A 20,552-nucleotide genomic window follows, 5' to 3' on the forward strand; every position below is an offset into this window, starting at 1 on the left:
GCCTGAACAAGTCAACACAGCGGACCAAGGGATGCCTGAACAAGTCAACACAGCGGACCAAGGGATGCCTGAACAAGTCAACACAGAGAACCAAGGGATGCCTGAACAAGTCAACACAGAGAACCAAGGGATGCCTGAACAAGTCAACACAGCGGACCAAGGGATGCCTGAACAAGTTAACACAGAGAACCAAGCGATGCCTGAACAAGTCAACACAGAGAACCAAGGGATGCCTGAACAAGTCAACACAGAGAACCAAGGGATGCCTGAACAAGTTAACACAGCGGACCAAGGGATGCCTGAACAAGTCAACACAGAGAACCAAGGGATGCCTGAACAAGTTAACACAGAGAACCAAGGGATGCCTGAACAAGTTAACACAGAGAACCAAGGGATGCCTGAACAAGTCAACACAGCGGACCAAGGGATGCCTGAACAAGTCAACACAGAGAACCAAGGGATGCCTGAACAAGTCAACACAGCGGACCAAGGGATGCCTGAACAAGTCAACACAGCGGACCAAGGGATGCCTGAACAAGTTAACACAGAGAACCAAGGGATGCCTGAACAAGTCAACACAGAGAACCAAGGGATGCCTGAACAAGTCAACACAGCGGACCAAGGGATGCCTGAACAAGTTAACACAGAGAACCAAGCGATGCCTGAACAAGTCAACACAGAGAACCAAGGGATGCCTGAACAAGTCAACACAGAGAACCAAGGGATGCCTGAACAAGTCAACACAGAGAACCAAGGGATGCCTGAACAAGTCAACACAGCAGACCAAGGGATGCCTGAACAAGTCAACACAGATAACCAAGGGATGCCTGAACTAGTCAACACAGAGAACCAAGGGATGCCTGAACAAGTCAACACAGAGAACCAAGGGATGCCTGAACTAGTCAACACAGAGAACCAAGCGATGCCTGAACAAGTCAACACAGAGAACCAAGGGATGCCTGAACAAGTCAACACAGATAACCAAGGGATGCCTGAACAAGTTAACACAGAGAACCAAGGGATGCCTGAACAAGTTAACGCAGAGGAACCAGAGGTGCCTCAAGGAATATATACACAGGAACAAGAGATGTCTCAGCAAGTATACACAGAGGGCAGCTCACCTTACACATATGACCAATCAGATGATGATTCAGACTATGTTCCAGATTCCTATTCAGAATCTGAATCTGAAACTGATGATTTTCCTGCAGATGTAGTCTGTAATAAGATTGGTAAGAGAAAGATCCAGTCCCATGAAAGAGCTTTAAAATCAAAGAGACCAGGCATTGAAATTTCCAATTGGTCTAAAGCAGGCATTGCATGTAAAGAGAGGATGCCTCAGCAAGTAATCATACAGGACCGAGAGATGCCTGAACAAGTAAACACAGCGGAACAAGAGATGCCTGAGCAAGTAAACACAGAGGACCAAGGGATTCCTGAACAAGTAAACACAGCGGAACAAGAGATGCCTGAACAAGTAAACACACAGGACCAAGAGATGCATGAACAAGTAAACACACAGGACCAAGAGATGCGTGAACAAGTAAACACACAGGACCAAGAGATACCTACATGTAGGCCAGTAAACATACCAGGTCAAGGTTCTCTTGCATGTGGTACATACAAGAAACCTTACCGTTATTGCATATTCTGCAAAAGAATGTGGTCAAAGCTACGGAATCACATAGAGAAAAAGCACAAAGATCACAAGAGAGTTTGCCAGGCCTTGAAAATGAGAAAGAAGGAAAGGGATTTAGTATTTGATGCATTCAGAAAAGAGGGCATATTGGAACTGAACAAGATAAGATTGAGGAAAAATCCAGATAATCCAGTGCTTGAGAGAGAAAGGAGGAATGATTCAAAGACAAAGGGTAAACTGGTCATTTGTCATCTGTGCAAAGCATTCATAGAAAAACGTTACATATCAAGACATGAAAAAAAACATGCCCAAACCTCCGATGCAGCTTGTGAAGTAACTCCTATCCCTGCTGAGATGATGTCTGTGGTAGATGAAGCTAATGGAGGGGAATTCATGAAGGAAATAATATCCAAATTTAGAGAGGGTGAGGATAGAGATGTTTATGACATATGCACAAAAGATCCTATCCTACTTGAAGTGGGAAAAAAGATGTTCAACAAACAGAGAAGGAAGGTAGACAAAAAGAGTGAAGTAAAAAAATCAGTGATGGCTGATATGCGAAGATTGGCCAATCTTCATTCAAAAATGAACATGGCAGAACAAGCCATTGGGAGTCTCCCAGACAAAAGTGGGAATATCTGTGATTTGTTCAAGAGGAAAAATTTCCGTCACCTGGAAGAGGCAATTGATGCTTATACGAAGGTGGAGAGTTCGGAGGGTGTAGGTGTGAAGGCAGGCCTAAAACTTGCTCTTTATTACCTGCTCAAACGAACCAGTAAAATACTGAGAGGGATGTTTCTTATTGATGACGAGGATGATAAGGCCAACGATATCGCAAAGTGGGTGACAGTGTTCGAAACGAGTAAAGATATGATTTTTGGTGATGCTGAGTACAGTTTGAGCAAGACTCGCGAAGAGAAGCTTCGGCGACCGGAACAACAGCCAGAGGAAGAAGACCTACGGAAAGTTAGAGACTACACAGTGAAGAAGATAAATGAGCTTGGTGTCAGAGAGAATATTGATGTTCATGAGTTTATAGAACTAAGGAATTGTGTTGTAAGTCGTTTAACACTCTTCAATGCTAGGCGGGGTGGTGAGCCCAGTCGTCTCACTGTAAAAGCATGGGAAGACGCAGATCGTGGAGTCTGGTTGGATCGAAGACATCTTGACGAGCTTGATGCACTGGAGAAGACCTTAATTGATTCCTTGAAAATAGGCTACCAGACAGGGAAGGGTAATCATCATCTGGTGCCAATCCTATTCCCCCAAGATTGTGTTGTAGGTCTCAAAAAACTTGCAGACAAGGATGTTAGAAGGGCATGTGGCATTGCTGAGAGCAATAAGTACCTTTTTCCAAGCATAAGCAAATCCGCTGAGCATGTTTCGGGCTGGCATGCCGTAAAGTATATCTGCGGTAAGGTAGAGTTGAAGAATGAAGAGAGGATCACAGCCACAAGAAATAGACACAGGATCTCTACAGAGTTTGCCCTCATGGATGTGCCTGAAGCGGATCGAGGCTATATATATAAGCACCTCGGACACTCGGAGGATGTTAACCAAAATATCTACCAAGCACCTCTGGCAATTAAAGCTGTTACAGTTGTGGGAAGGAGGTTGGCAGCTCTGGACAGAGGAGGTAAGTTGCCCTTTATTTCACCTAAACTCTATTTCTGAAAGTGTCGTCATGGAGTGGATTTGACTCATCTTTTGATCAGAAGATTGTGTATTTGATTCTCACTCTATAATGCCAGTTTCATTCAGCAAGAAATGTATCCACACTGTGCTGTAGTGAGTCTGAATTAATTTTCTGCTAACTTTGTGAAAAGCACACTTTCAACAAGCTTTTTCGCCCAGATTAAGTGCAAAAAAAAAATAACTACGAGAGCCCATCATCTATGACCATCTGTGTACATGTATATGTCAAAGTGCTGCAAATAGAGGCCAAAGTCTGTGAATGTTGGAGATCAGAAAGAAGATTATTGTTGTTCAATATTTGAAATACATACTCATGTCAATTTCTTTTAGTGATGATATGAAGACTATAGAACCCCCCAAAATGCACCATCCCATTTTTCATAATTTGTTGTAATTAATGAATGGGTATATTTTTTATCATAGAATCAGAAGAACGAGACCAAGAAGAGCCATTGATGTCCTCTCCTGGTATGTACAGAGCGTTTTTATTTACCATCATATGTTTAACAATATTTTTATGCCTCCGTTACGAAGTAGCCGGAGGCATTATGTTTTCGGGTTGTCCGTCCGTCCGTCCGTCCGTACGTCCGTACGTCCGTACGTCCGTACGTCCGTACGTACGTCCCGTCCGTACGTCCCGTTCTCGTGATCGCGTTATCTGGAGAACCGATTAATGGATTCCTACCAAACTTTGGTCATGTATGTATCTTGCAGGGCCGATGAACTGATTAGATTTTGGGGTCACGAGGTCAAAGGTCAAAGGTCACAGGGCGCATTATATATGCAAAAACAGCTCGTGATCGCGTTATCTCAAGAACCGATTGATGGATTCCTGCCAAACTTTGGTCATGTATGTATCTTGCAGAGCCCATGAACTGATTAGATTTTGGGGTCACGAGGTCAAAGTTCAAAGGTCACAGGGCTCATTATGTATGCAAAAACAGCTCGTGATCGCGTTATCTCAAGAACCGATTGATGGATTCCTGCCAAACTTTGGTCATGTATGTATCTTGCAGAGCCCATGAACTGATTAGATTTTGGGGTCACGAGGTCAAAGTTCAAAGGTCACAGGGCTCATTATGTATGCAAAAACAGCTCGTGATCGCGTTATCTCAAGAACCGATTGATGGATTCCTGCCAAACTTTGGTCATGTATGTATCTTGCAGAGCCCATGAACTGATTAGATTTTGGGGTCACGAGGTCAAAGTTCAAAGGTCACAGGGCTCATTATGTATGCAAAAACAGCTCGTGATCGCGTTATCTCAAGAACCGATTGATGGATTCCTGCCAAACTTTGGTCATGTATGTATCTTGCAGAGCCGATGAACTGATTAGATTTGGGGGTCACGAGGTCAAAGGTCACAGGGCTCATTATGTATGCAAAAACAGCTTGTGATCGCGTTATCTCAAGAACTGATTGTTGGATTCCTGCCAAACTTAGGTCATGTATGTTACTCGCAGAGCCGATGAACTGATTAGATTTTGGGGTCATGAGGTCAAGGTCAAAGGTCATGCGGCTCATTATGTATGCAAATAGCTTGTGATCGCATTATCATTTGAACAGATTGATGGATTCCTGCCAAACTTAGATCATGTATGTATCTTGCTTATCTTCCAATGAACTGAGTAGATTCTTGGGTCATGAGATCAAAGATCAAAGGGTCATATATGTATATGAGAAATTGGTTGTAATCACGATATTCTGAGAACCTGTTAATGGATTACAAGAAACTTGAATTTGAAAAATTTCTTCTGTTTTGGTTTGTAAACTTGCTCTATGACGGAGGCATCTTTCTTGACTGCGCGCAGTCAAAGTTCCATCTAGTTTATCATATCAAAGGGAAAGTATTCTCATAGAACTAAAGAGCACCCCCAATAGGAATCAGTGCATAAGAGTAAGTTTTGATAAATGGACCCTATGCCTTTTTTACACAACGATCAACGATATATATTTCAGTAAATTAGCCTATAATGGGGTTTGTATCAGAACCCAGGTCGAAATTCCATTAGGATCCGATCCTATTGGACCATCAGAAACCATTAGAGCTATTGGTGTCTAATGGTTTCAATAGGGAAAGTGAAATGATGGACCCACAGAAACCATTAGAAAATATCTATTGGACCAACACAAACCCACAGAAGAAATGCTGATGGACCAACAGAAAGCTTCTATTGGACCAGCATCCACCCATGTCTTCTATGGGTTTCTTGGTCCATTAGATATTTTCTTCTATGATGGGTTTCTGTTGGTCCATTAGATATTTTCTATGGGTTCCTGTTGGTCCACTAGAGATCTTTCAATGGGTTCCTAATGCTCCCATGTTCCGAATTCCCTATTGAAACCAATAGTCCAATGGCTTCTATTGGTAAATCAATAATGATCAATCAGAATCGATTTTAGCAACTGTCCACCAAAAAAAAGTATATTCTAATCTCAATTGCATCAACTCCATCACATAGATCACTTGGAGTGAGTATTAGATTATCCTTTATTTTGACTGAATGCTTCTACTATTCTATATAATAAACATACATGAATTGTTTCTTGGTTAGTGTTTTATAGTAATCATTATAATCAATATATCTATTGCTAAAACGTGAATGAAATTGTAACATGATTAAACAAATAATCTATGAGTCATTAGTTGCCAAAAGAAAATAAAAATCATAAAATTGATGTACATTGTCATAAGTTGCTTGACAAATTATGATAAATGTAATTTTCTGTGAACACGTATAAAGTAATCATGAATATGCATGAGATAGATTTAGCTGTTGGTTTCTATTGGTTTCTATTGGACCTATTGGTTTCTATTGGTCCCATTGGGTTCTATTGGTCTCATTGGTTTTCTATTGGTCCTATCGGTCCTATTGGTCCTATTGGTCCTTTCGGTTCTATTGGTTTCTATTGGTCTTATTGGTTTATATTGGTCCTATTGGTCCTATTGGTCCTATTGGTTTATATTTGTCTTATTGGTTTCTATTGGTCCTATTGGTTTCTATTGGTCCTATTGGTTTCTATTTCTATTGGTTTCTATGGGTGCTATTGGTTTCTTTTGGTTTCTGATGGTTTGAATAGTCTCTATTGGATTCAATTCTATGGGTCCAACAGAAACCAATAGACTCCAACAGAAACCATTAGAGACCAATAGAATTTTTCTAATGGTCTCTATTGGTCTCTATGGGATTTTCGACCTGGGAAAACAGGGATGTTTGGAAGAGACATAATACTCACTTTGTTACTTGGTAATGAATTTATTGTAAGGATGTAAAGGATGCCAAATAAATTTGCAATCATTCAAGCGAGCATAAATCATAAGACTACGAGATCAGAATGTTGCATCCTGGGAGCGCTGACGGGAACAATATGGGTAGTTCAGGACTGAGATGGAGCTATTTCTGGGTCCTGGGAATACTGTAGCTTTAAAAGAATGAAGAACCAGAGAGCAGCTCTTTTTCCCCACCAATTAAAAAAAAAATTGGCAAACTGTGAGTTTATTATTGCATAAAGGTTACAGTTAACCTTGTATTAGTTGACCTTCTGTAAGTCGTCAAATAATCGCCCGTGGAAGCATTGTTTAGACCAGATTGTGCAAAATATGTGTTATTAGGTGATCCGCCATTCATTGGCGGAGAACCTCTTGATTTCGTCAGAATCTTTTTTATTATTATTTATTTCTGGTCACTTTTTTGTGACATAATTCATGCAAAAACGGCAATGTCAATCATCATGAAATTTCCCATAGTCATGTCCCATCATAAAATCTTGACGGGTCATCTGTTTTCATTGTGATCACCCATCCGTGACGTCATCTAGGCGCCATTTTGTAAAATCTTCTTATTGACCATATCTTCCTAACGGAACGTTATTTTTTGACCAAATTTGGCATACATTAACTTCAGGTCAAGGTTCAACTCTTCAACCTACGCGCATGCACGCGCGTCAAAATTGAAAAATGCTCCAAATGAATTTATTTTGAGTTTACTATACGTTTCAGGCCATTTTGAGCATTTAAAAAAATTCAGCGCGTGCGCGTCTGCGCGCGCGTTTTTTCGCGTGTAGCACGTACGGAACGTGGAAACGCCGTTTTTTTACATGTTTTGGGTTCCTAATACTATTGTCAACAATTTTAACTAATTTCCAGTCCTTCTTGACCTATAATAACGTAATATGCGCGCGCTAAACCTCAAAATCCGCGCGCGCGAAAATATGCCAAAAATTGAAAAAATTGTAAAAAAAAGGCAAATTTTGAATTCGCTGTAACTTTTCAGAATGCCATGTGACCTCCATTTTTATTTCATATTCTGAAAGGGCATGAGTTGTAGATTCCATTTCATGCATCATTTTGGGTCACCGGATGTTGTGACATCATCATATTGCCATCTGAAGTAAGAAAATTGATTTTTGATTTTTTACATTACATTTGACAATGTTCTTTTGACTGTCCCAAATTTCAATATGTTGTAGCTGAGAATGTTATCTACAAGTAACGTGACATTTATTTTTCATTTACATGATGGGATCATGGTCAAATTTTTGATTAAAGGTGAAAAGTCCGAATCTGCAACATGTACGTGTTATGTCTATGGAGGGTGATTTTTTTTTCTAAGTCACAATTTGCATAGTCTTTCTTTTTACTTTTCTCAGTTGTTTATACCAAAATTTGATATGTTGTAGCTGAGACTGTACGCTACGAGAAATGTTATTTTTGATTTAGATTATGGGATCATGGTGAAAAAATTCGAATTAACGTGTGAATTCAGAATCGGTCATAGACTTTTTCAGATATACGTGTTATGTCTATGTGGAAGCGCCGTGGTATATTGGTGTTGACACTCGACTCTCGTCTTTGTGGCCCGGGTTCGAATCCGCTGAAGGATTTTGTTTTTTTGTTTTTTGGTGGGCAATTTAAATAAGTTTTGCATTTAATAATTCTTTCATATTTGTTAGTATCGTCTCAAAACGTTTATCATTTGTTAACACATTGCACTTTAAAGTTTGTGTACAAAGCCTATGACAAGTTAATTATCAAAAAAAAATCATAATAAATACATAACGTTACCAATCATGCCCAAGTTTCCAGAGCTGTACTGGGTTATTAAAGACATTCATATTTGTTTATTCTCATTTCCAGACGTTTATCATTTATTGAAATATTGCACTTCAAAATTTGTGTACAAAGCCTATGGCAAATGAATTATTCTAAAAAAAATCATCTCTTAAGTCTTTAATCATTTCCAAACTTCATATTCAAGATTTTTGCTGCTATTTTTGTTGCAATTTTTTTTTCTCAATTACATCGTAACTTCCTGCGTCATCTATTAAAATCATGGCGGATCACCTAATTCATCTCAAGTGACGAATTCATGTCTAGTTTACCTCTTAGAAGTAGAATTTCTCAGATTTCTGTGGTCCCAAGGGATTTGACTTAGGCATGCAAATTTAACTGTATTTACATGTGTATATATATATATGCACATACATACTGTACATGTACATCTTTGGGAAAATATTATATTTCCCCTTAATCCGACTTAGGGGAAAATATTATATTTCCCCTTAACCCAATTAGGGGAAAATATTATATTTCCCCCTAACCCGAATTAGGGGGAAATTTTATATTTCCCCTTAACCCGAATTAGGCCTGGCTAATTTGGTAGATGATATCGGGGGGGGGCTCCATGCCTCCTTGAGATCTGGGCCGTCGACTGCACGATCGCGACGAGGAATTGGAATGCACGTCATCCGTTTTGTGAAGAATAATGTTTATTAATTATGCTAATTTATGTGTAATTTATGCATGGAATCAGACTTTTTGCTCCTAATCAATAAATAAAGTTCCAAATATACTAATTTGTGGTATAGTTACTCTTTTTAGTGTTCTTAGCAAATATACTTCAAAAACATGATATCAAAATTAATTTCTTATGTTTTTGACCTTTTTGTCTGTTATTGTTTTTCGATGAAAATTGTCGGCTACACTTGTGCGATCATAAACAGCATGTTATCAATTAATTTTAATCGTTAGAAGCAAAAATAATCATACATTTATGAGTTTTGGCTGAAAGCACAATTTGTATTGAAATCCTGCATGAAATCATGCTTTTTAGCCATTTTTGGTTAACGTGCATGTATAAACTTATGTGTAACTTCAGAACCACCTACCTGGGCGTTGCAATGTTGTTCAAAACAGATGCGCTAGACCCAAAAGAAAAAAGTCGTGAAACGTCGCCGCGAGTTTTCGCGATGCAGACTTGTTCCGCAAAGCATCAAGGGGGTACCTGGAAGGTTTAATACATTGTCACTGCTTTCTCTCACCTTGTCTTTACCCCATCTTACATGCTGCTCCTTATCTTTTGCTTCTATGCTTATTGTACTTGTTTGTAGGAGGGATGAATCAGGAGGAGGAAGGAGGGATGAATCAGGAGGAGGAAGGAGGGATGAATCAGGAGGAGGAAGGAGTGATGAATCAGGAGGAGGAAGGAGTGATGAATCAGGAGGAGGAAGGAGGGATGAATCAGGAGGAAGGAGGGATGAATCAGGAGGAAGAAGGGACGAAGCAGGAGGAGGAAAAGGACCATATTGCGTATTCAGGTATGTCTTAGTACATACATGTATGTTATTTTTAAAAGGAACCAAAGATCTTCACTTTACGCAGGACACATATTATGCATAACATTATTTACCAATTCACTTTTTTGTTTTTTGTTTGTAGTCTTGACAGATGATTCAAAATTGGCAGTACACCTAACATTATTTTGCCAACTGCAATGTTTGTTAGCCACTTTACTTGTCTTGGATTTGGAGCACTTATTCCTTACAAAATCAATACATGTGCACATGGCCCGAATTATCAGTCTGGTATCAAATTGGAAGCTCCCTAATGACGTTTGGCTGGTGCATTGTTCGTTTATCTATGATACCCTCGTAATAGGGAACTTCAGATCTGCCATGGTTATGATGCTGGCAAATATTGAAAACAAAAAATATATATTTTGCTCTGATATAAATTATATTTCCCTCATCGATTTTCTTTCTATTTCTCTTTTCTTTATAGGTCGGGGGTACACCCACTGGGAAACTTCCTCCAAAAAATTGGTATGCAACTACTTCGAGCAGTACCTGCTAAGAGATACGAGAAAGAAGTTACCTGGTATGTGTCGTGCTATTCACAAAAGGGTACATGCAAGGACTTTTTAAAGTGAAAAGAGATATAAAGTAGAAGGAATGTCATAAACTTCCCAGGGCTCTTTGTTTTTCTGGAGAGCTTAGAACCCTTGCAATTGTAAAACATAAAATGCTTATGATGTAAATGAGTAGTTTGACCTCTTGTTCCTGATTTTTGTCTCGCCTGCGAAGCAGATGCGGGACATAGGCGTCGCTATTTCCGGCGACGGCGGCGTTGTCAACATTTCAGGTTAAAGTTTGCTTGGTCAAATTCCTATGGCTTGAATTCCAATACCGTGCCACCAATGGTCTTGAAACTGGATTCAAATGATTCGGTAGAGTGTTCTCTTTCATATCCATCCCCATACTCTGTGTTTCGTCCAGGAATAGGGATTTTATAACCATTTAAACTTGGTTAAGTTTTGGTTAAAGTTTCAGGCCAGTGTCTGTTGCAGGTTAAAGTTTGCATGGTTAAGTTCAGATGTCTATAATTTCAATACCGTGTGACCAATTGTCTTGAAACCTAATTTAAATGATTCAGTAGAGTGTCTTCTTTCATATGCACCCCCATGCTCTGCGTTTTGTCAAGGAATAGGAATTTTATAATCTTTTAAACATAGTTAAAGTTTTGGTTAAAGTTTCAGGAGTGTCGTGTATACACAATATACATACTGTACATATACTGTGTACTGTATGTACTGGACAGACATTATGGAAATGTTGAAGTTTTGGTTTCTTCCATAACTTCAGGTAGGAAATTTCAGTAGTGTTATAGTTTCATATGAATGTTATGTGTAAACAATATTACCCTTTTCTGAAGTCCATTAGAGTTAAAGGTCAAAGGTCAATGAACTTTGCATAATGTTTGCATTTTCATGTACAACTTCAACTAGGATTATTTACTGGTGACAATGTTTTGTAGGATGGTTACCCTTTTGCAGTCTGCAGTTAAGACTGTGAGGTAACCACTGTTAAAGGTCAAAGGTCAAGGGTCAATGAACTTCAGCATTTTCATGTACAACTTTAACTTATTAAACTCTTAAATAGGCAACTCCTTGATGTCACAACCTGGACAACTTTTAATTGCTCATTTGTAAAGTCTGCCATCAATTTGGATCAAACTTGGTGGTAATTAATGACCCTTGGGTATAGGAACATATATGGTGCATACAGATATGCTTACATACAACTTTATGCATAATTATGCATAAATATGCATACATGTGCATATATATGCAATGTACTTGCATGCATTTACATGTACATGCGCATGAATATGCATATATATGCAGTTTGAGTGTCAAGTTGTACATGTATGTAAGCAGATCTGTAGGAGGATGGGGTCTTTAGAAGGCATCTAGGTCTCAAAATGCTAATTGTTCAAAATCCTTTTTTGGGGGTGAAATTTTCCACGTTTTATTGACCACGAAATCGGGCGAGACTCGTGGTTCGAGAACCATCTTGTTTTCATTTAACTGCAAAGCCTTAGAGAATTATTTGACTCTAATGCATATCTATATGGTTGCAACATCAAGGATAGTGGTCTACAGTCATTTAAAGGGGAATCCAACCCATATGGCAAGTTCTAAAACAAAAAAGAAATTTCAGAGAAGCAGATTGGTGAAAGTTTGAACAAAATCGGACAAACAATAAGAAAGTTATACATTTTTGAAAGTTGTTAGCACTATACATATTGGAATTTCAAGTTGGCCGAATTGGGAAACAAAGAATAACTTAAAGATGAAAAAATAAAAAGAGAGAATTACAGACACAGAGAATATTATAGGCCTAATGGAAAATTGCACTGATTGGAGAAAAAATAAAGAATTACATTGATGAAAGGAAGAGGATAGAGTGATTTGTTTTTCCTTCAATCCATCATCTTCATTTTGATGATGTATTTCTTTGTTTTCCCATCATAAATGCTTGCTTGATGTAATTTCTTGGTTGTCCTTCATTTTATCGTCCCTTTCTTGATGTATTCCTTTGTTTTCCCATCACTCTTTCTTTTGGCAATGCATATTTCTTTTTTTGTTTATCTTCAATCATTGCAATTTTCCATTCGTCTTGTAGTACTCTTTGTGTCTGGATTTCTCTCTTTTCCTTTTTTCTTTTATAAGTTTTTCTTTGTTTTCCATAATTTATCTTCTCTTTCTATATTTCCATCATTCCTAGTAATTGCCAACCTATTAAAAGTAATACACAGTGTTGGCCAAGGTCACGGATTTTGATTAAATGTGTTTTTCTTGGTGCATCTAGATGATCTAAGACCAAATCGATTATCAATTTTCTTCAAATAGCCTTGGAAGCTGTAAAAGGACAAGTACATTCGACGATATCTGTCCGGCCAGACAAATCTGTTTTTCCCCTTTAAAAACAGTGTTCTCCTTCAAAAATTCCCAACTTTTCTTTATTTTGAGATGTATCAACATAAAAAGAACCTTACCTGTGATTTGTAAGATCAGAAACACTTTTATCCGTGAGATATTCAGCATCAAGCGAATTAGCCGTATTCATCGGGTACCCGATAAATCCCAAAAATCAACACTAAACATGTGATTTCTCGAAAATGGAGGCATTTCAGAGTGAACTTTTACGGAGTTGTGTTCTACCCTCATAAGTGTATCAAAAAATAAGAAAGTGAAGGAAATCTATTTTTTTACCCCTTCGTCTTTTACCAACACTGCGCAATACCTTTAAGTTTCATTCCTCATTTTATTTTCATATGTCAGTCTAGAAAATCCTTTAAAATCTTTAATTTTTGTCTCGCCTGCGAAGCAGAAGCGAGACCATAGGCGTCACTATTTCCGGCGGCGGCGACGGCGGCGTTGTCAACATTTCAGGTTTAAGTTTGATTGGTCAAATTCCTATGGCTTGAATTCCAATACCGTGCAACCAATGGTCTTGAAACTGGATTCAAATGATTTGGTAGAGTGTTCTCTTGTATATGCATCCCCATACTCTGTGTTTCGTCCAGGAATAGGGATTTTATAACCTTTTAGACTTGGTTAAGTTTTGATTAAAGTTTCAGGCCAGTGTCTGTTGCAGGTTAAAGTTTGCATGGTTAAGTTCAGATGTCTATAATTCCAATACCCTGTGACCAATTGTCTTGAAACCTAATTCAAATGATTCAGTAGAGTGTCCTCTTTCATATGCACCCCCATGCTCTGCGTTTTGTCAAGGAATAGGGATTTTATAATCTTTTAAACTTAGTTAAAGTTTTGGTTAAAGTTTCAGGCCAGTGTCCTGTATACACAATATATACTGTACATATACTGTATGTACTGTACAGACATTATGGAAATGTTGAAGTTTTGGTTTCTTCCATAACTTCAGGTAGGAGAGCTCAGTAGTGTTATAGTTTCATATGAATGTTATGTAAAGAATATTATCCTTTTCTGAAGTCCATTATAGTCAAGGGTCAATGAACTTTTTCATGTACAACTTCAACTTATTGTCATACTCTTAAATTGGCAACTCCTTGATGTCACAACCTGGACAAATTTTCATTGGCTTTATACACAATTTTTTTACACATTTTGAAACTATGAAACGGGCTCCGTACGTGTGTCTGTGTGTCTGTCTGTCTGTGTGTCTGTGTGTGTACAAAATGTTAAATTAGGCTTCTTCTCCCTCATTTCTGGACCGATTTTGATTCTGATTGTTTTATCTCATAGGGCTAGGTGCGGGGTTCAAAAATTCTACACAGAATTTTGAAATTCATTAATTATGCTAATTTACGTAAATTTATTCAAATTCACAAAAAATGCTTCTTCTCCTTCATTTCTTGACCGATTTTGAATCTGATTGTTTTAATTGATAGAGCTTAGATGGCTACACAAAACTTGTACACAGAATTGTGAAATTTTACTCCATTCATTAAATATCATAATTTATGTAAATTTATTCATAATTCACAAAAAATGCTTCTCCCTCATTTCTCGACCGATTTTGATTCTGATTGTTTTATCTCATAGGGCTAGGTGCAGGGTTCAAAACTTCTACACAGAATTTTGAAATTCATTAATTATGTTAATTTATGCAAATTTATTCAAATTCACAAAAAATGCTTCTTCATTTCTTGACCTAATTCTCATTATAATTGTTTTATTTGGTAGAGCTTCGTTGGCTACACAAAACTTGTACACATAATTTTGAAATTTTACTCCAGTAATTATAGCTTATGTAAATTTATTCATAATTCACAAAACATGCTTCTTCTCCCTCATTTCTCGACCGATTTTGATTCTGATTGTTTTATCTCATAGGGCTAGGTGCAGGGTTGAAAAGTTGTACACAGAATTTTGAAATTCATTAATTAGGTTAATTTATGCAAATTTATTCAAATGCATACATACATGTATATGCAGTTTGAGTGTCAAGTTGTACATGTATGTAAGCAGATCTGTAGGAGGATGGGGTCAAAGGAATCTAGGGCTCAAAATGCTAATTGTTTAAAATCCTTTTTTGGGGGGTAAAATTTTCCACGTTCTATTGACCACGAAATCGGGCGAGACTCGTGGTTCGTGAACCGCCTTGTTCTGTATTATGTCAGCCTTAGTTCTTGTCTTCTTTCTTTTCATCATTGACAAAAACAAAACAATCGCAACTTTAACTTCTTTTTAAAACAAATTTCCCCTCGCACGGCCCCCTTTGAAGACAGCCATAAAAAAAATGGTTAAGAGCAGTTGATAATTTAAATTAAGATTTTTTTCCCAGCGTGTTTGGCCCATTGCAGACACCATTACAAAAAAATTAGCTGCACAAGCCAAAACACAGGTGTTTTCGAGTGCGACGTGACCCAAGTCTTTGGTAAAAGCCTGTGAGAAGGATCGTTAAGGATATCCAATGTCAAAGGGTGGTCAAACTGCCTTTCATGCCTTGTGTGTGTAATTTCAAGAAGAGCCAGAAGAAATATTTTCAGTGGTTTCATTTTTGAAATACACAGACTAGAAATTGCTGGAACAAAAAAGAAGTACATTATAATTATTTTGTGCTTTAGAGAGGACAAAAAATCAAACTTTGTTTCATCATCATCGCTCTGTTTTTTTTAAATCTAGTTATTTTTGTTTACATTGCTCAATGCTTTTTCATGTGTTTTCCCTTTCATTTTCTTTTGTAGGTAAGAGAGAGGTTCACCAGTTCTTGGCAGCATATCCTGATTTCAAGATTAGAAACTTCAAAGTCATCAGAAGCAAGGTCATGAATGAAAAATCAAAAGAGATCGCTTGGTAAAAAAAATGGAAAGCAACCAGTAGGAAATTATTCTCTAATGCACCGGGTGAACTTTTTCATTCTTTAGTTTGCCACACACAGCGATTTCTTGATATACAAGTATTTCGCTTCTACCAAACTTAAAAATGATTGGGGCGAGCTTTCGTCTGCTCCTGCAGACTTCCTCATGTCAACTGATTTGTCACACAGTTGCTGTCTTGGCGATCACTGGAGCGAAGATAGGTGACAATGCGTACCCAGTGTCCCTATTGAGTGCTGGATTAATGCTTTTTATCTAGATAGACTCTTTGACCTTCCTTGGCCAGAAATAAGATTCAAAGTCTATGATCTGTGTATCATCCCAGCGAATGTTATGTCCAGTATTGAGGGCGTGTTCCGGCCACTGCTGAGTGGGTTGGATTGTTTAATCTGAGGGCCCTTTTGTGTTCTTTTAATCGGTCATTCAGTGTTCTTCCTGTTTCACCCACATAAGAACTTTCTGTCAGTGCACTCCAGAGCCCTTTATACACAGAGTTTGGCCAACTTGATAACAGGCACCATGTTGTAACCCTTGGCGCTGATGCACCGCACCGTGCGCACGGGCGGGCTTATGGTATACACACAATATAGCTTACACTACTAGCCCTCAAACTGATTGATATTTTCTGTTGCAGAAGAGTCATGTTATGGGAAGTCTCAGATTCTTGGCATTTCTTCTCTTTCCTTCATGTGTAGTAGACTATAATTTTAATGAGTTTAGGCCCAATAGGAATAGGCCCTAGTATTAAGCGTAACCATCTCTCTCCTTTTCATTAATTTCTCGTTTTTTTTCTAACTATATATGCCTGTGTGTCTCTTTAGCTGCCCCTACATGTATACCTCCATAGGGTCTTCACATATGAAATTGAAGCGTTTTCAACTCCCAATGAGTGATTTGGAGTTTGCTGGCATTTTAGATTGATCTTTCAGTATGTTCTTCAAATTTATGTATACATACATTGTCTGTTGTGTTTTAGCACTGCAAGAGTATTTATCATGAATTCAGGCTAACTCCGGTCTGACCAAAACATTTTAGTATTGATGTGTACCAAGAGGGGAGGAGGCCCTTGAAAGGTATAAGCCCTGATATGTTTGCCAGTACATAGTTTCGGTATGCCCCCCCCCCCTTTCCATTGTATGATGTAAGAATGATGTCACAAAACATGCCCAATTACCAAATTTTATCCACTTGCTACAGGTGAAAATTACAATTTTTTAAAATCATCTGTTTTTAATAGGGCACACCAATATAATGATCATAACTAATATTAATGATTTATACATGTATATTGATTTATCCATTCGATTATTTATGTTTATGTTTCAATCCACTATGCATAGTGCCACTCAAAATATGTATTAATATACGTATTTAAAATAACAGCTTTTCCATGTAATCAAACATACCTACTGTATGTTTTAACAGCACTTCCATTACCCACTTCTTCACACATTGTTTTTTAATTCTCCTATACAGTGTGAGTAAAAAAAAGAAGGAAACCCAACTTCGGTAGCTTCTTATGATAATATTATAACATATATGGAACCTTGCAATTTATTTCATTGTAAAGAGTAACTTTACTGTCTACTGATACCTTATTCATACTTTTCCTGCCACGGATGACTGAGCACCAGGAGTTTCAAAAAGCTTTGTCAAAATCGCCTTGTATCAAGTTTGGGCTTAAGCAATACGTGTGCGTCAAAAGCTACTATGGATTTGTTATTGGAGTCTTGAAATAATGGCTAAGCTTTTTAAATTGATTTTGTGTATTTGACTAGAAAAGGTGTTGATTTGAACTTTAAATGAAAGAATATCCTTATTACAAGCAATATTTAAGATATCTTTGTTGTCATTAAGACACAATCTTGGTTTCCTCAACATTCCTCGTATGTAAGAGTTTCTTTATTGAGTGTGTCAGCTTCAGAATGTTGGTAGTGAAGAAGCTTTCTTTCAAATGAAGTAAAAACACAGTTCAAAACACTAGCATATGTGTTCTAAACAGGCCTTCCTTGTATTTTTTTAGTCTTTTAGGTTAGTTAACTATTAATTTAATGTAGATTGTGAGCTAGATAACTTATTCAGCTAAGTTGGTGCAATCGACCAATAAACAGATGGTTTTGTGGCAAGATAACATTCTAAGATAAGAGGTTTGTAGGCAGTTCAAAGTGCATCCACAGCCAATGAAACCTAAAATAAAATCCCTGTGAAAGTCTAGATACTTAAAATCACTTAACTCTGAATAATTGAAACACAAAACATATTTTATCATTTAAAAACGATTTCAGACAAAGTAACATGTGATTAGAAGCCTTTGACACACACCCATTGCTTAAGGTCAAACTTGGTACAAGGCGATTTTGACCCCCCAAAAATTGAAAATCTTAGTGCTCAGTCATCCGTGACAGAAACATCATAAATGAGGTATCGGTAGACAGAGTGAAGGTTATTCTTTACAATTAGATACATCTCAAGGTTTCATATGTTATAATATTTTTATAAGAAGCTACTAAAGTTAGGTTCCTTTTTTTTTACTCACAGTGTATAGGATACACCAATGCATGCTCATTATCACTTTTGTTGTTACACTGTGTATGTTTATGTTTTGATTCACTATACATGGTGTTAATAAATTTCTGATGCAATATACGCAATTTAAAGAAAACGATCATTGGTTTATTGAAACTAAAATATTGAGTAATTTTACTGTCCAAAACATACATACTGTAAGTGCTACAACAGCACACCAATAAACCATTATTTCACATACACTTTTTATACGCCGAAGGGTCGTATTATGGTATGACGTCCGTCCGTCCGTCCGTTAGCCAATTCTTGTGTAGATAACTCCTCATTCATTGTTTAACGAAATTTCTTCAAACTTGCATGGATGGATGATATTGATGTGTAGATGTGCGTAAAGATGATATAACTTGGGTACGCCAAGGCGTTGCCATGGTAACCACATTTTACTAAAAAATTGAAAAATTCTTGTGCGGATAATTCCTCATTTACTTTTTAATTAAATTTCTTCAAATTTGCATGGATGGATGATATTGATGTGTAGATGTGCATAAAGGTGATATAACTTGGGTACGACAAGGCATTGCCATGGTAACCACATTTTACTAAAAAAATATTGAAAAATTCTTGTGTGGATAACTCATTTACTTTGTAATGAAATTTCCTCAAACTTGCATGGTTGGATGATATTGATGTGTAGATGTGCATAAAGGTGAAACTTCGGGCGTATAATGCTCCGACTTGCGGTGCTCTTGTTTAAAGATCTTTTTGATATTCTATATGACACACCAATTTAATTATATTACTTATTTCGTATATTTTTGTTAATTTCTTCAATTTGAATATCTGTATCTGTAAATGCATCGTCATTTGGGCTTGCTGCTATGATTTTATTTATTTATCTATCTTTCCTTACATGAAGAACAAGATATTTTTAATTGTTTATAACTGCATAGCACCAAGAAAATTATCAAACTGGTGACTCAATTGGAAAATTATTGTGGTTTGCATCAATTAATGTATTTTTGTGCATTCATAGAACACTTAGCAATCCTATGGATATTGAAATTTGGTGTGTGACAGCAAATTTTCACGTAGTTTTGGATGCAGGTTTCTGAGACAGTAAAATTGGGAAGTTGTAAGCAGGCCTGGTTGTAAGCAGTGTAGGTCCACAAGTACAATCATGGGTCTGTAATAAACACTGTGACAAATGAAATGATATGCCTGTATTAATAACTGGAATAGCGAAAAGTGACATTTTTACTGTGGAGTCTCATATGTTGCTTTAGGAGTAAGGCCACCGCACACCTTACGACTGGTCTACGACTGGATTTTGAAAGAAATTGCAATTTGAAGAGAAATTGAGTTTCAATTTGAAAATTTGTATCTGACTGAGGTCCAGAATGGTTATATCAATATAATTATCGAAAATATATGGTATTTGAAGTATTTCAGACAGAGAAAAGGCCAAATCTCCCAGTTACCAGTTGGTGGCCAGTCGTGCCTGTGTGACGTCGCTACGATTCGCAGCCGATCGGGCCTTTTCTCCAACTGAAAAGGCCATAACACCCTGCAATTTTTATATTGATATTGACATGACAATTCGGGACCTCAATCAGTAGGAATTTACATTCTAAACATTCTATATCTAATCCTATCATAATTTCTTTCAAAATCCAGTCGTAGACCAGTCGTAAGGTGTGCGGTGGCCTTTAGGGCTTGTTGGATAGGATGTGTAAAATTCCTTCAGTATTGTAAGTGTTTATAGATACAGCGCAACAAACCCCCACACTTATGTTAATGAACCTGAATTAAATCACAAATAAAAGGGATCTTTGTCAAAAAATTTGCAGACAAACTCATGACATCATTTTGCATTTACTTTTTAGGAATTTATTTGTTCCAAAGCTTTTGAAGTCAGGCGGCAACAAATTGTCTCCTGCCTCGCCAACATTTTTTTTTTTTTTTTTTGGTCGCCTTATATTCCATTGACTTGTACATTAAAATTGTTTGGGTTTGTTGCGCCATATCTGAACAAACCTTGAGATATGAGGGCTATGGTAATAAACTCAACAGCATGGATTAGAGCAGCGGGCAGGGCGTAGATATGTGACGTCACACTATTCAAGTAGATCACCCCCCCCCCCCCCCCCCTGAACAATAGGTTCACTGCTCGAATCTTCGCCAGTGTTAAACTGAGCAGCGCTTCTCAACCAGTGGGCCATGAGGATGGGCCAAAACATTGTTTTAGAATAAAAATGAACCAGCTTGAGTT

At 37.6% G+C, this 20,552-nt stretch overlaps 1 protein-coding gene across 1 annotated transcript; it reads left to right on the forward strand.

Moving 5' to 3' along the window:
- Positions 1–938: 938 nt before the first annotated feature.
- Positions 939–20,427, forward strand: LOC105442715. Its single transcript, XM_030984157.1, has 5 exons — positions 939–3,275; positions 3,758–3,802; positions 9,865–9,930; positions 10,394–10,489; positions 15,626–20,427. Exons 1-5 carry the CDS (start codon positions 956–958, stop codon positions 15,736–15,738), a joined length of 2,640 nt encoding a protein of 879 aa, XP_030840017.1. The 5' UTR covers positions 939–955; the 3' UTR covers positions 15,739–20,427.
- Positions 20,428–20,552: the final 125 nt, after the last annotated feature.

The sequence above is a fragment of the Strongylocentrotus purpuratus genome, unplaced genomic scaffold (assembly GCF_000002235.5).
Source record: "Strongylocentrotus purpuratus isolate Spur 01 unplaced genomic scaffold, Spur_5.0 spur5_scaffold_14, whole genome shotgun sequence".
Classification (NCBI taxonomy): domain Eukaryota; kingdom Metazoa; phylum Echinodermata; class Echinoidea; order Camarodonta; family Strongylocentrotidae; genus Strongylocentrotus; species Strongylocentrotus purpuratus.

Bases quoted from the DNA above. Each gene is read 5' to 3' on its own strand.
- LOC105442715 (XM_030984157.1), top strand. From the start codon at position 956: ATGCCTGAACAAGTCAACACAGATAACCAAGGGATGCCTGAACAAGTT. The intron at 3,276-3,757 runs GTAAGTTGCCCT...TTTTTATCATAG, and splicing joins GGCAGCTCTGGACAGAGGAG to AATCAGAAGAACGAGACCAA. The intron at 3,803-9,864 runs GTATGTACAGAG...ATCAGGAGGAAG, and splicing joins GCCATTGATGTCCTCTCCTG to GAGGGATGAATCAGGAGGAA.